At 49.9% G+C, this 13,782-nt stretch overlaps 1 protein-coding gene across 1 annotated transcript in view; it reads left to right on the top strand.

Moving 5' to 3' along the window:
• The window catches only part of XYLT1 (xylosyltransferase 1), a 297,158-nt gene that overhangs the window by 264,325 nt on the left and 19,051 nt on the right, over window positions 1-13,782 (top strand). Inside the window, exons 7-8 of the mRNA XM_045994345.1 lie at window positions 8,853-9,069; window positions 11,940-12,116. Coding sequence (XP_045850301.1) covers window positions 8,853-9,069; window positions 11,940-12,116 — 394 coding nt within the window. The remainder of the gene's footprint in view (window positions 1-8,852; window positions 9,070-11,939; window positions 12,117-13,782) is intronic.

Here is a 13,782-nt window from a genome sequence, read left to right as displayed (position 1 = left end):
CACCTGGCACAGGTAAGAATCCAGGCTTGGACTCTCGGCACGTGACCTTGTCTGGGTCACATCAATCACCTGTATGCCCGTGTCCTCATCTGTAAAATGGGAATGACGCTACTAAGACGAGCCTCACCAGAATCACTGTAAGAATTAAATGGGTTGGCTATAGGGATAAACTCTTGGGACAGTTGCATGTATTAACTCGGTGAGGACCATGGTCGCAGTAATGATGGAGAAAAGTCTTGAAAATGGAATACAAATGATTAACATTTCGAAGCACTTTCTAGGATCCTTACAGAAACAATTAGCATTTGAAATGTATGACTGTATCGACCCCCAGGTCAGAAACGACGTCAGCCAGTTCCTTGCTGTTCTCAGGTCCGTGCCCCACCTGCTCTAAGCAGCACCCCACCATCGGGCATCAGAATGGCAGCTAAGCAGCCTCAGCGTCTCCTTCTCTCTGACATTAAACTAATCTTCAGACCCAAATGTCCCTCAATGTATAAACAGGCAACTGTTTAGCCAAAAGTTGGCAAATCCATTGAGAGCCTGGCCAGGAACCTCCTGCAAGCAAATCTGCTCTCAGGAGGCCCTTTGGCGCCAACTTGCTTATCAAGAGATGGGCTCTCTCCCCAGCTGTCTTGTAACACTGTGATTGATGGGAGGAGATAATTAATACCTCATTTCCCATGGGGAAAGCAGATTGCTTTTCCCTTTCACTTTTCTTCAACCCAACCAGTGAGTTTATCACTGTTTGCATGTTCACTTTATTTAATCCAATTAAAGAAGCCGTGTCAAAATAAAGCTTAGCATCGCACCAGCACCCACACAAAGCCCAAGACGCATCTCCTTTCTTGGCCTCCACCTGGGTTTTGAGGTCAGCTTGGGAACTTTTCTTTTTCCAAAACAATACACATCCGAAGTAGACAAAAGACTAGAAGGAAAGTGTGTTGATGGCATCATCTTGGAGAGGTAGAGTTTGATTTTTTTTATTTTTCTTTGCTTTTTCTGTTCCAAGTGTTCTATGAAGGAAACATGCATTACATTTATCAACTGAACCAGAGGCAATACATATTGTTTGTGTGAAAAATGGTGGCACACAAGCTAGCCCTCAGTGGACCTTTAGGTTTGTGGCAGTACAGGCTGATGGGGGGCCGCAGCCACTATGAAGACCGTGGGCCACCAAGTCTGGTCAGGGTCCCAGGATTTAGGCCCCTGACTCTACATCTCTTCTCACGGTTCTTTTTTGCCCCACCCTTGGAGGTCAAACCTGAGCCTGCTCTTTTCACAAAAGGCAGTAGTGAGAGTCACACGGGAAGGGTTTGTTTCCTGGGGGCCAGGGACCGTCCTAAATGCCTTACAGAGATGACGTCTCTCAGGTCTCAAAACCAGCCCATGATGTAAATGTGGTCCTATCGGGCCCATTTTCCAGATGGGAACACTGAGGCAAGGTAGGTTAAACAACACCTGGCTCACAAGTGGGGAAGCAGACCAGAACCCAGGAAGTCTGGCCCTGGCGTCTTCACTCCTGGTCACTCTACCACACTCATTCCCTCAGCATGTTCACTGCGAAGCTTCCGACCATGTCCAGGTAGACGATATGTTCCCTCCGCAATGAGGTCAGAGTCAGCCTCTCCCGTGGCTGGCCCTGCTGGAATGTGTGGGCAGAGCTGACTGTGTCCCTGCAGCTCTCACTCCAGCCTCCCTGGCATCTTTCCATTCATTGGGCTCTTGCACATACTCTGTCCCTTAGAAAAACTCTTCCCCACAGCTCCTCAGATGACCAGTTCTTCTCATCCTTCACATGGAGCTTAAATGCCACGTCCTCAGTGAAGCCTTCCCCAACAGTCTTCGCTTGTGACGTCCCTGTCTCTCTGTTCTGTCCCTGCCCTCTGAGTTTTCCTGTAGAGCACTGATCGCAAACACCTAATTTGATGTTAGTGTGTTTTGTGGTTCTTGGTGTCTACTTGCTTAGTCATTAGAGCAGGATGATAGCTGGGGGCTGTGAGTGTGGGGTCCGGAGCCTGTTGGCTTAGCTAAGAATCGCACACCCTGACCCAGCCTAACCAGCTGCATGGCTTTGGGGAAATGACTTAGTGTCTCCGTTCCTTTAATTTGTAAAATGAACCCTATTGGGTTGTGGTGAAGACTAAGCGGGAGAATATGTATTCAGTGTGAGGAACAGAGTTTAGAAAGTAGCAAGTACTCAGTAAACAGTAGGTGTTATTCTGTCTGTATTTTCTCTCTCTCCCTGGAAGAGGACGATGTCCATCCATCTTACCACCATATTCTCCACACACAGACTGAGCATGTACAAGATGCTGTCTAGAGCTCCTGAATGAGTGAATGGCCTGAGCCCCCTTGTTGTTCCAGACGTGATGGTTGACTCCACCCAGGTCAGGAAGGGGCAACAGCCCACCCCGGACCTGAGAGAGAACGGCCAGCAGGGCTCCCAGGGAGCCAGGTCCTTGTTGCCTCATAGCAGGGCAAGATAATGGATTAATGCTGCTTGGACGGAATGAGAAAGACGGGCATGACACTTGTCACCTCTACCACCACAACCGTGGACATTGGCTACTAAGATAATCTGAGGCTGGGGTGCCCCACCCCAAGTAAAAAGAATCTTCAAAATCTCGGGAGAGGATATTCATCGTGAGGGTCTGGGCGTCTGTCCTTGGTGCTGAAGAATCGTGGCTTTTCAGGACCCAGAGGTGTCTTCTTAGCTCTGGAGGCTCCCTGTACTCATGCCTGCCTACCAAATCGCAGGAGAGAGGAGAGAGAGATGGAAATTTTAAATCTGTAGCTTGATGAAGGAAAAGTATTAAGCATCTCGGTGAACGTTTATGGAGCACTGTGGGTTTTCATGCTTTGTTCCGTGACTTTATTTTTTAACTAAGATGCTTAGGTTGTATTTATGCTAAAGGAGTAATCTGGATTTGGTGACAGATCACTGGACAGGAAAGAGAAGAAGGGAGATTTTATTCCTAGGCTATGTGACTTTGGATGACTTTGAATCATGCATCCACTCAGTGCGTTGGATTTTTTTTTTTTTTTCAGTCTATAGAGTTAATTATATTAGCTGATTGCTAAGATTCCTTCTTACTCAAACACGCTGTAAAATCTGAGGGGCAGAGTTCTTCCTTTTCGAACTCATTATAGGACAAGACAGTTCTGGAATAATTCCACACACAATGAATATGCCAAGATTGTAGCCAGGGAATTGAGTGAGTTGAGACTTCTTCATTGTCTGCCTTTTCTGAGATCAGTTTCAAAGGCTACAGCATCTTTCTTAACTGACCTCTTCACACGTGGCTGAGAATCAGGACCCTTGTTCCCTTCCATCCGATTTTCTTTGATGCTTAGCTGAGTAGAGCTTGGTCCCTGTGACATCTCAATAGAATCATATTTGGTTATGACTTTGTTCCATGTTGTGACAATAGACACAACTTTGACCGCTAAGCCAGCATTTATGAAAAGACACACCCAAGCGCGCCCACTTACCCTGATGTCCAGCCACATGCACAGGCAGGAAACAAAAATGCAGATCCCTGCCCAAGCAGCGGATTCCTTTCCCCATGCTAGATGCCCAGACTCTTGGCCTCGGCCGGTCCTCCTAGTCCAGACCCCCTCTCAACTCTGGAACCCAGACCACAGGGATTGTTTGTCTCTATTTACTCATAGTTAACCAAAGCATGTATTTGCAGCTTATCCATTTTCAAATGCAATAAATACAGCAACCAATCTCCCACCCCATGAATATTTCATTTTGGAGATTACTGCATAAATATTGTATTTGGATATTATGGGGCGGGACATCACATTAAAATTGCAAGATGCTGCTATTCTCCCACATAATGGAACTCAAAATTAAAAGGCTGGTCTGTGCACAGGAAAGTTTTGCATGGCCTCACACCTGGATTTCTTGTCTTTCTCTCTCGGGTTTAGTAGTCTTGGTTGCCATGTAAGTTCTGATGGAAGTTATCTAAAACTTGAAGTCTTAAGCATGGTTGAATGTCTGCGGTTGGACATTTTTCTATAATTAGCATCAGTTGGAGCTGAGGTAGGATTTTTCTTTTACTAAACTCAGGGGCTTTTTTTTTTTCATTTTAATTTATTTATTTTTTTCAGCGTAACAGTATTCATTGTTTTTGCACAACACTCGGTGCTCCATGCAATACGTGCCCTCCCTATTACCCACCACCTGTTCCCCCAACCTCCCACCCCCGACCCTTCAAAACCCTCAGGTTGTTTTTCAGAGTCCATAGTCCCTTATGGTTCGCCTCCCCTTCCAATTTTTTTTTTAATAAACATATAATGTATTTTTATCCCCAGGGGTACAGGTCTGTGAATCGCCAGGTTTACACACTTCACAGCACTCACCATAGCACATACCCTCCCCAATGTCCATAACCCCCTCCCCCTCTCCCAACCCTTCCACCCCCCAGCAACCCCCAGTTTGTTTTGTGAGATCAAGAGTCATTTATGGTTTGTCTCCCTCCCAATCCCATCTTGTTTCATTTATTCTTCTCCTATCCCCTAACCCCCCATGTTGCATCTCCATGTCCTCATATCAGGGAGATCATATGATAGTTGTCTTTCTCCGATTGACTTATTTCACTAAGCATGATACCCTCTAGTTCCATCCACGTCGTCGCAAATGGCAAGATTTCATTTCTTTTGATGGCTGCATAGTATTCCATTGTGTATATATACCACATCTTCTTTATCCATTCATCTGTTGATGGACATCTAGGTTCTTTCCATCGTTTGGCTATTGTAGACATTGCTGCTATAAACATTCGGGTACATGTGCCCCTTCGGATCACTATGTTTGTATCTTTAGGGTAAATACCCAGTAGTGCAATTGCTGGGTCATAGGGTAGTTCTATTTTCAACATTTTGAGGAACCTCCATGCTGTTTTCCAGAGTGGTTGCACCAGCTTGCATTCCCACCAACAGTGTAGGAGGGTTCCTCTTTCTCCACATCCTCGCCAGCATCTGTCATTTCCTGACTTGTTAATTTTAGCCACGGGGCTTCCTTTAATGGACTCGTTCTACAGCTGAGTTTGTGTCAGTGGAATGGGACCGTAAGCATATCGGAAATCTCCCAACAGGTCATTCCCAGAGAGAACATGGCTTTGCGACCAGCTTGGATTTTACACTTGGAAACACATGTTGGGGAAAGAACCACACCACCATCTTTGGATACCTGGGTCTTTTGTTTGGCTTGTGTCCTCAGAGCAGTCATTGGCCTTCTCTGGGTCCCAAGTTTCCGGCGGGAATTCCTGCCCCACACCCTCTTCCTGGGTAGAACAGAGTGACTTAGAGAGTGTCACAACTGGAAAATGCCCAGGAGTGACCCAACCCGTGGTTATTATGTTATGTGTGGTGGCCCATGGGCTGGATTCAGGCTAGGGCTCTGTTTTATTTAGCCAGAAATACCTTTTTTTTTTTTTTTTTTTTTAAAGAATTCGAGTGCTTAAAAAAAAAAATGCTTTCTCTCCTTTGTTGACTTCACCTCCCCGGTGGCCCTACACTCAGTCTGCCTCAGATGCTTCCATTATCGCTCTGACCCCCGCAGGTATTTTGGGCTGCAGTCGAGACCTAGGCCAACTTTGTCATTTCACCAAGGGGGAAGCCAAGACTCAAGGACATCGCTTCCCAGAGTCACTCAGCTGGTTCCCGGTAGAGCCACACGCCAGCGTAGGTAAAAAGCACTTCTCAGCAACTCAGTGTGTTTGCCATCATCAACGCTATTATGACACTGTCGTCATTTCTGTTAAGAATTCAGTGTTTTACATCATCACGCTCAGTGAGGAGCTAGTGTCTGGGGCAGGTCCCCCACTTGTGCAGGAGAAAGTACTGGGCTGTGGATTTATTAGTGAGGGTTCACAGGGTTCCCTCCAGGGGCTGTCAGTGGATTTGGGAAGGCCCAGCTGGAGGGATTCTCTGTAGAGTTCAGCATGTCCAGCATAGTGCGACTGTCTCAGCTCTTGGACCCTGCCGCGTGGCCATCACGATTGATCTTTCTGAGGGGCGCCCGGGTGGCTCAGTTGGTAAAGTGTTAGCTCTTGATTTCAGCTCTGGCCATGATTTCAGGGTCATGGGATCAGGCCCTGCGCTGGGCTCCTTGCTCAGCATGGAGTCTGCTTGGGATTGGCTCTCTCCCTCTCGCTTTGCTCCTCCCCCTGCTTGCTCGTGTTCCTCCCCATGCTTGCTCACGCTCTCGCTCTCTCTCTCTCTGTCTCTCAAAGAAATAAGATGGGGCTTTAAAAATAATAGACCTTGGGGCAACTGGGTGGCTCAGTGGGTTAAAGCCTCTGCCTTCGGCTCAGGTCATGATTCCAGGGTCCTGGGATCGAGCCCCGCATCGGGCTCTCTGCTCAGCAGGGAGCCTGCTTCCCCATCTCTCTCTGCCTGTCTCTCCACCTACTTGTGATCTCTGTCTGTCAAATAAATAAAATATTAAAAAAAATAATAATAATAGACCTTTCCTGAGTACTGCCTTGCACTCTCCTAGGAACTGTGAGGAAAGCAGAAAGGAGGAATCCAAGGTCAGTTTTAATGAGAGCAGAGTCTACCTGGGGGGAGACTGGTAACTCCCATCTGAAGACAGCGATGAGGTCTGCCACGGAGGCGCAAAGGCCTGTAGACAGGTGACAAGGGATGCGGACTGGCTTAGTGGAAGAGAGGTCTTAGTGTGCCGCAGCCTGGCTGCCTGCTCTCTCTGGGGCCTCACAACATTTATATCCATCCTGGTAGTGATAAAAGTTTAAATTGTTCAGGAATGTATTAGGACTTTTTCAACTTCAAGTGACAGGATCCCATCTCCATGTGCCCTAAGCACATTACGATGAGTCTGGTGGTGAGTCACACATAGTGGGATCCAGGGTCTCAAGCCAAGTCGCTAGGACTTAATCCCTCTCTCTCTCCCTGCTCCTTTCCTCCTACTCCTCCCCTCCCTATTTCACTCTCCCTCTCCCCTTCTCTCCTTCCCTCTCCCTGTTTTCTGTATTACTTCCACTGACAAACAGTTTTATATTCATGGTGACAGGATGGCTGCCAGCAGCGCTAGACTGACATTCTCCCAGCAAAAATGCCATCCTCCTTCCCGGTAGATCCAGCAAAAAATCCAGGAGCCTGATGTCAGACTTACTTGAGTTCCTCACCCATCCCTGAGTCGGTTACGGCAGCTGGGCAGATGGAGAGCCCTCACTGACCAGCCTGGTCATGTCACCATCCCTGGTGCTAGGCATAGGGCGCCAATCCAAGCCAGCTGAGAGTTGGAGATAGGTGACTGTCTGAGGAACGACCAGGATGTGCCTCCCAGAAAACTGAGGAGTGGATGCTGGATAGACAAACTTGGGATGTAGCCTTGAAAGCATTACGTTGGGGGAGGAAGGCAAATACAAACAGGCCGCATATCACCTGCTTGACTCTCTATGAAATGTCCAGCATAAGTAAACCCATGAATCCAGAAAGCAGATCGGTGGTTTCCAGAGGCCAGAAGACGGAGGGATGGGGACAGTGACTGCTTATGGCTATAGGATCTCCTTGCACGGGGAGCGGGGGGTGGGTTCTGAAATATTTTGAAACTACATACCCCAGCATCATGAACGTACAAGTGCCTTGGAATTGTACGTGTTAAAATGGTTGATCTTTTGTTTTATGAGCTGAAGCAGCAGCAAGCTCCCTGGGTCAGGAGAACTCTCGGGAGCAGGCTTCCAGAATGATAACTATCCCCTGAGGAGCAGGAACATCCTTCTTTCTGGTCAGTCCTGCCCCACACCAGGCCAGTGCGGTGCCTGGCACACAGTAGGTGTGCAGTTCCCAGTAACAGCAAAGGAACTGAGGGTTCGCGCCAGAAGGCTTGGTTCTAGTTGTGTCCATGCTCCCAATACCTCCGGCTTAACCAGCCCTTTGATCTTTGGTTTCTGCATCTACAAAATAGGAAGTACCAGTTCTGCTCTGCCTGCCTTGCAAATCCCAAATACACACATGCGCACACACACACACACGGTCTAGAGCAGGAATTACTACTCTGGGGTTCATGGAGAGAATTCAAGGGTTCAGAACTTCAGCTGGGAAGAAAATTATCTTGGTTTTCACTAAACTAATTAAAGTCCAGCTAAATAGAGGTAACACACCCCAACAGCATTAGTAGTAGCCATTAGGAGTCATAGACTTCCATACCACATTACGGTCATGCATATACCTCTGAGTGTCACTTACGCTCACCTCTTCTGCAAAATTGCGGTGGTTATTAGATGCGCCGTGAGATTGTGCTACCTCACGTGTTCAAAAAAGAAACACACGTGGTTATAATAAATGCAGTATTTTTTGAAAATCTTCCGTGATCCTGTATTTAATGTGTGAGTCCAGAGCACACAAATTAGTAGATCGTAACTTTGGTGTTCGTCAGAGAGACTTGTAATCCTGCCTGTTTTCAGGTGTGCCTTTAAGAGCATGAGTCCAAGGTGAGCAACCAGAGGCTGTGTTTACCCAACTGCCCAGGCATTCGTGGCATGAAAAGTGATTTCCAGAAGTTCTGAAAGGCGGAAGCAGGTGGTCATCTCACTGTTCTTGTGCTGCGCAAATCCCCTGAGCGCTCTAGGCCTTGGGGTCCTCAGCTGTAAAATGGGCATAATGGCAGTGCCCGCCTCATGGGGATATAGTGACCTGTCTCACTTCAGAAGAGCAGGGGAGAAGCTACATACAGAGCCCCTCCCTGGCTCGATCCCTGGCTCACAGTACAAATTGGGCACAAATGCCCAATACATGCTTTTATTGCCCTGATTGTGCTATTTCATTTGGATTCTGTGCACCCTTGGGCTGAAGGGCGACTCTGTCTTTCCCAGGTTCATCCGAAAGCAGGGTCTGGACCGGCTCTTCCTGGAGTGTGACGCCCACATGTGGCGCCTGGGGGACCGGCGAATCCCAGAGGGCATTGCTGTGGATGGCGGCTCCGATTGGTTCCTGCTGAACCGGAAGTTTGTGGAGTACGTGACCTTCTCCACAGACGATCTGGTGACCAAGATGAAGCAGTTTTACTCCTACACCCTGCTTCCCGCTGAGGTGAGCTGTGTAGGGGAAAAGTCCCCGAACAGGGTGGGGGCTGGCTCTAGCCTTTGGAGCAACACGGAAGCTGAATTTTGGCGGAAGGTTTGGCAAAGCCATGCTGGGTCCCGTACGTAGTCCTCCCAACATCCAGATGAGGGTGGAGAACGAGTCCTTGCTGTCACAGCAGGCCCCCGGTCCCCCTCCGGTCTGCAGGGTGGGTGTGTGGAATACACAGACACACGACACTGCCACCAGCAATTCCACGGCGTCTTTGTGCAAAGTAGAAAGGGCAGTCCTTCCTTAAGACACGGGTCCCATTCGTCGTAAAAATCATCATGATATACTGATTTTGTTAGGACACTTCACTGCCACTTTCCACAAAACTTTTGTTAAAAAAAAAAAAACAACCTTTCATACCTACCACGTTGATGGCGCCCCACTAGGGTTGTGCAGTATGTGGCCTGCGCAACTGTATGTGCTGGCTTTTCCAGGACATACCCGCATCCCCTTTTGACAGATCCTCCACCATCATCAATCCTGTAATACCCACTTTTTCAACATGAAGAATACCTTTCCTAATTTTGAGTATTTGTCTGCCATTCCCTGACAGACTGTATTGTTGGCCTCTTCATTCACAAATGGAAATTCCAGTGATCCTAAAGACAGAAAGCCAGGGCTTCTGCTGGACCTACACTAGCCCCCATACTGACAGCCATTGGGACGCGGCATTTCCTGGTGACTTTTAGAAGCATTTGAAAAGCTCCAGGGAGCCTGTCACCACTTTTCAGACTCAGTGCAGGGAAGGTGTCTTAGTTCAAACTGCTGTAGTGAAGTGCCACGGAGTACGTGGCTTATACACAACAAGAATTTACTTCTCACAGTTCTGAAGCCTGCAAGTCTGAGGTCAGGGAGCGAGAGTGGTCGGTTTCTAGGGAAGGCCCTGTTCCGGGCTGCAGACTGCTACCAGCTGTTCATATGCCCCAAGGGAAGGGGAGCTCTCTGGGGCCCCTTTTATCTGGGCATGAATCCCATTCATGAGGTTTCCACCCTTCTGGTCTAATCACCTCCCAGAGGCCCTCACCTCCTAACACTGTCACATCGTGGGGCTGGGATTTCAACCTGTGGATCTCGGACGAGCCAGAAACATGCAGAAGCCCAGTTGCATAGGGTTGCAAACCGTTCTGAAACGGTTTGAAGTGGTGGGGACCCAGTTCTGAAACGTTGCCAGCAGCCTTCTTCTCAGACCTGCACCGACCTCCAGTTCGCTTCCATCCCAATTTCTGACTTCAGGAAACTCCAGAGCTGGTTGCATGTCTCTTGAGCTCATGATGCCTCCCATGAATGGTCTACTACCATTTCCTCCGGGCGGTGCCCCAGGTTCAGGCTGCGTTTCTAGGCCAGACAAGACAACATTTGATGGTTCCCGCATCCCTCACCAACATCTAGGGCAGTGCCAAGTTGGTAGGGCTGACCGCCCACATCACTCCAGAGGGATGATGAGCTTGTCATCACAGGCCCAGGTTTACTATTCTGCACACACATTCGGTAATCAGCTTTTAATCCTATTTCCACGAAAATCACCTTTTCTCTCAATGCCGATAACCTCCTCATCCATTATCTTGCAGGGAATTTCCGTATCATTATGAAAGGACACAGGGCAATCGGTAATTGGGAACTTCTCCCCACCGCTTGATGGATAATATGTGCCTCTGTGGGCTTGTAGACAATTCAAGCTTAAAATCCAGGTTCACAGGCATATGTCATTTAGCAGCACAGGAAGGGAAGCTGGAGGGGGGTGCGTGGAACCTCAATTTGCCCATCCACCCATTGAGAAGAGACTGTATGGGGCTCTGGTTGTTTTAATCCAGATGCCCATCCTGAGGCTGGCTCTCTCCGTCACAGCCCTGCCGCAGCACACGGGCACTTCATGCCCCAGCATCCGTGCTTTGCCCTCCCTTCTCCCAGACCACCACCAGGAAACCACTTCAGAATAAACCTAAAGGCTGAGCCATAAATTTGTTACAGGCAGACTCGTATCCCCGAACAGCTTCCCTGAGGGAGCGGAGATCAGGGCAGAATGTATCTGCCTCATATCTGGGGTTGTTATAAAATAGTGTCCAAATAGAAGTCTGTCTGTCTGTCTGTCTGTCTGTCTCTCTCTCTCTCTCTCTCAGAGGCTATAACCATGTCTCTCGTCTCTGATCTCTTTCTCCCCTCTCAGCGTTGCTTCTTTCTCAGATTCTTAGGAGAGACAGGCCAAGAGTCTTAGGGTTAACAGAGACCAGTGAAGTCTGGTTCAGCACCATGGACAGCACACAGCCCTGGCCAGCCCCTCCCTGTGCTGCAAAGCAGAGGGGGTGCCCTGGGACACCTTTCAGCCCTGGGACTGATACACCCATGAATCTGGCTCCCCTTACCCAGGGGTGGAATTCCAGAGCATCAGTCTTTGTTCTCAAGATATCTCAGACTGGAGTCCCTTTGGTGTCAGACCTGGCCGTTTGCAAAGCACAAGCCCTTTTGGCCCAGGATTTTCTAGAAAACTGTCACATGTTTCCTGTGGTTCCCATGTGTGGACGTGACCGGAGGGACTTGTCCTCTCTGCCAGACAGAAGATGTCCTGAATGATAGGAAACATCTTGAAATCAGATTGTAGACTGCTGGGGAAAGAGAGTTTAGAGAAACCCCTGGAGCATTGGTCTCCCAAGCAGAATTCAGCCACTCCGGACCAAACATCCCATGTGCCCTGAGTCGGACCAGGTGGCGGCTGACCCCCTTTGCAGAGATGACCGAGGAGCCTCCCGAGAGAGTCCCTGTACAGTCCCGTGGTGCTGGGGAGGGAGCCCGGAGGAGGCCTCAGGCCGGTCCCTTCCCTCTCTCCCCTGCAGTCCTTCTTCCACACTGTCCTGGAGAACAGCCCCCACTGCGACACCATGGTGGACAACAACCTGCGCATCACCAACTGGAACCGGAAGCTGGGCTGCAAGTGCCAGTACAAGCACATCGTGGACTGGTGCGGCTGCTCGCCCAACGACTTCAAGCCGCAGGACTTCCACCGCTTCCAGGTGAGCCTTCAGCCCCGCCCCTGCGCCTCGGGGCCAGCGTCGGCGGGCATCTGAGGCCTGGCTGGTGTGGCGTCTTGTGCTGCAGTGTCCGATCCTGGCCTCTGGCAGTAACTGTGACGGCCGGAGCAGGGCTCGCCATTCGTCAGCCCCTCCCCCCGTGCTGGAGCAGCTCTAAGCATTGGGCCTGTATTGACACGTGAACCCCCCACCCCCCACCATCAAGCTCAGACGGGTACATAGAGACAGTGTTATTGTTCATCTGTTTTAGAGATGGAGAAACTGAGGCACAGAAAGGTCAAAAAACTTGTTTGAGGTCATACAGGCAATGTATGTTTCCATGTCCATTTCTCTGTGCTGCCTTTCAATCAGTCCCCTGAAATACAGAGTTCACTGTGCCCGGGGCAGTGTCTCTGCGTGGCCTGGCCGTTTACGGTTTTGGGGAGAGCAGAGGGCAAGGGGTGGTCAGTGTTTCACCTTCCATGAGCCTCGAGGATGTCTTGATCCCCAGACTTGTTTGGGATGGCAGCCTCTTTCCATCCCGTGGGAGTGCCCCTCCTGCACCCTCTAGGCCAGCACCCGGAGGCGCTCCCTCCTCCTCCCCTCCACCATGCCCTCACCCCTGCTGCGGAGAGCACAGACAGGAAGCCCCAGGAAAGTTAGACACATCGTTCTGAGGTCACAAGACCCACCTTGTGGAGAGGGCATGCTTCTTCCCCAAGCAGTAGCCCAGAGGGAGGCAGGGAGCCACAGGGCAGGTCGAGAAGCCAGGCTGAGGTGCCCCCGCCGACTCAGTCCGGCACGTAACAGAACCCTCCAGGGGAGCGCACAGGCTGCCCAAATGGAGCTTCTTGTCTCTGAGCCTGGCTCCTCTCCTCGGCATGTGGTCCACAGACCTCCCCAGGGAGCTTGTTAGAAGTACGGAGTCTCTGGCCCCTACAAGTGCTTGGTCAGAATCTGCATGTAAATAAGATTCTCCAAGTGACTGGGAGGCTCCTGATGTTGGAGAAGCACAGGGGTAGGAGTCTCTTCTGTCCCCAGGCTGTGTGCCAGGCCCTCTGTGGGCGTTGGCTTCCCTAGGGTAGGCAACATCCCCATTGTGAAGGTGGGGAAACTGAGGCACAGAGGGGCAAACTTTCTTGTCCTTCAACACATGGTGGAGTGGTAGGGCTGGGGGTCCCTCCCAGGTGCTCCCAGCTGCAGCCCTGGGCTTTTTCCCCCAGATCCCGTGGACACCCTGGTTCTGTGCCCGCACGGGTGCAGAGCACACAGCAGGTGTCCTCCCGTTATTCAGTTTCCCGCCAGGTGCCCATCTGACGTCTCGCACCCCTGTCAGCGGTTGCTGCCACCAGTATTTCTTTAGGCCTATTTTTGATGGCAGATTAAGAGCTACCCATGGACCTCCTCAAACCCATGTTAATTTAGGTATGAACTTGGGTGACATTTCATGCCTTTGTCCACGCAGAAAGGATCCACTGAGCAGAAAGAGGGTGGCAGGGGAAGTATTTGACCTATTCAAAAGGCAAAAAGAAAAAGAAAAAAAAAAAAGATTCCCGGTTTCGTAGAGGACCAGTTGTTGCCCTTGAGGCAAAGAACCTTCATCATTTAGAGCAAGCAGGCACGTGGTTCTGGAGAGCATTGCCTCTGGGCCGGGCAGCCTTTGCGTTTA

This window comes from Meles meles, chromosome 21 (genome assembly GCF_922984935.1).
Source record: "Meles meles chromosome 21, mMelMel3.1 paternal haplotype, whole genome shotgun sequence".
NCBI lineage: Eukaryota > Metazoa > Chordata > Mammalia > Carnivora > Mustelidae > Meles > Meles meles.
This window is presented reverse-complemented; position numbering and strand designations above follow the sequence as displayed.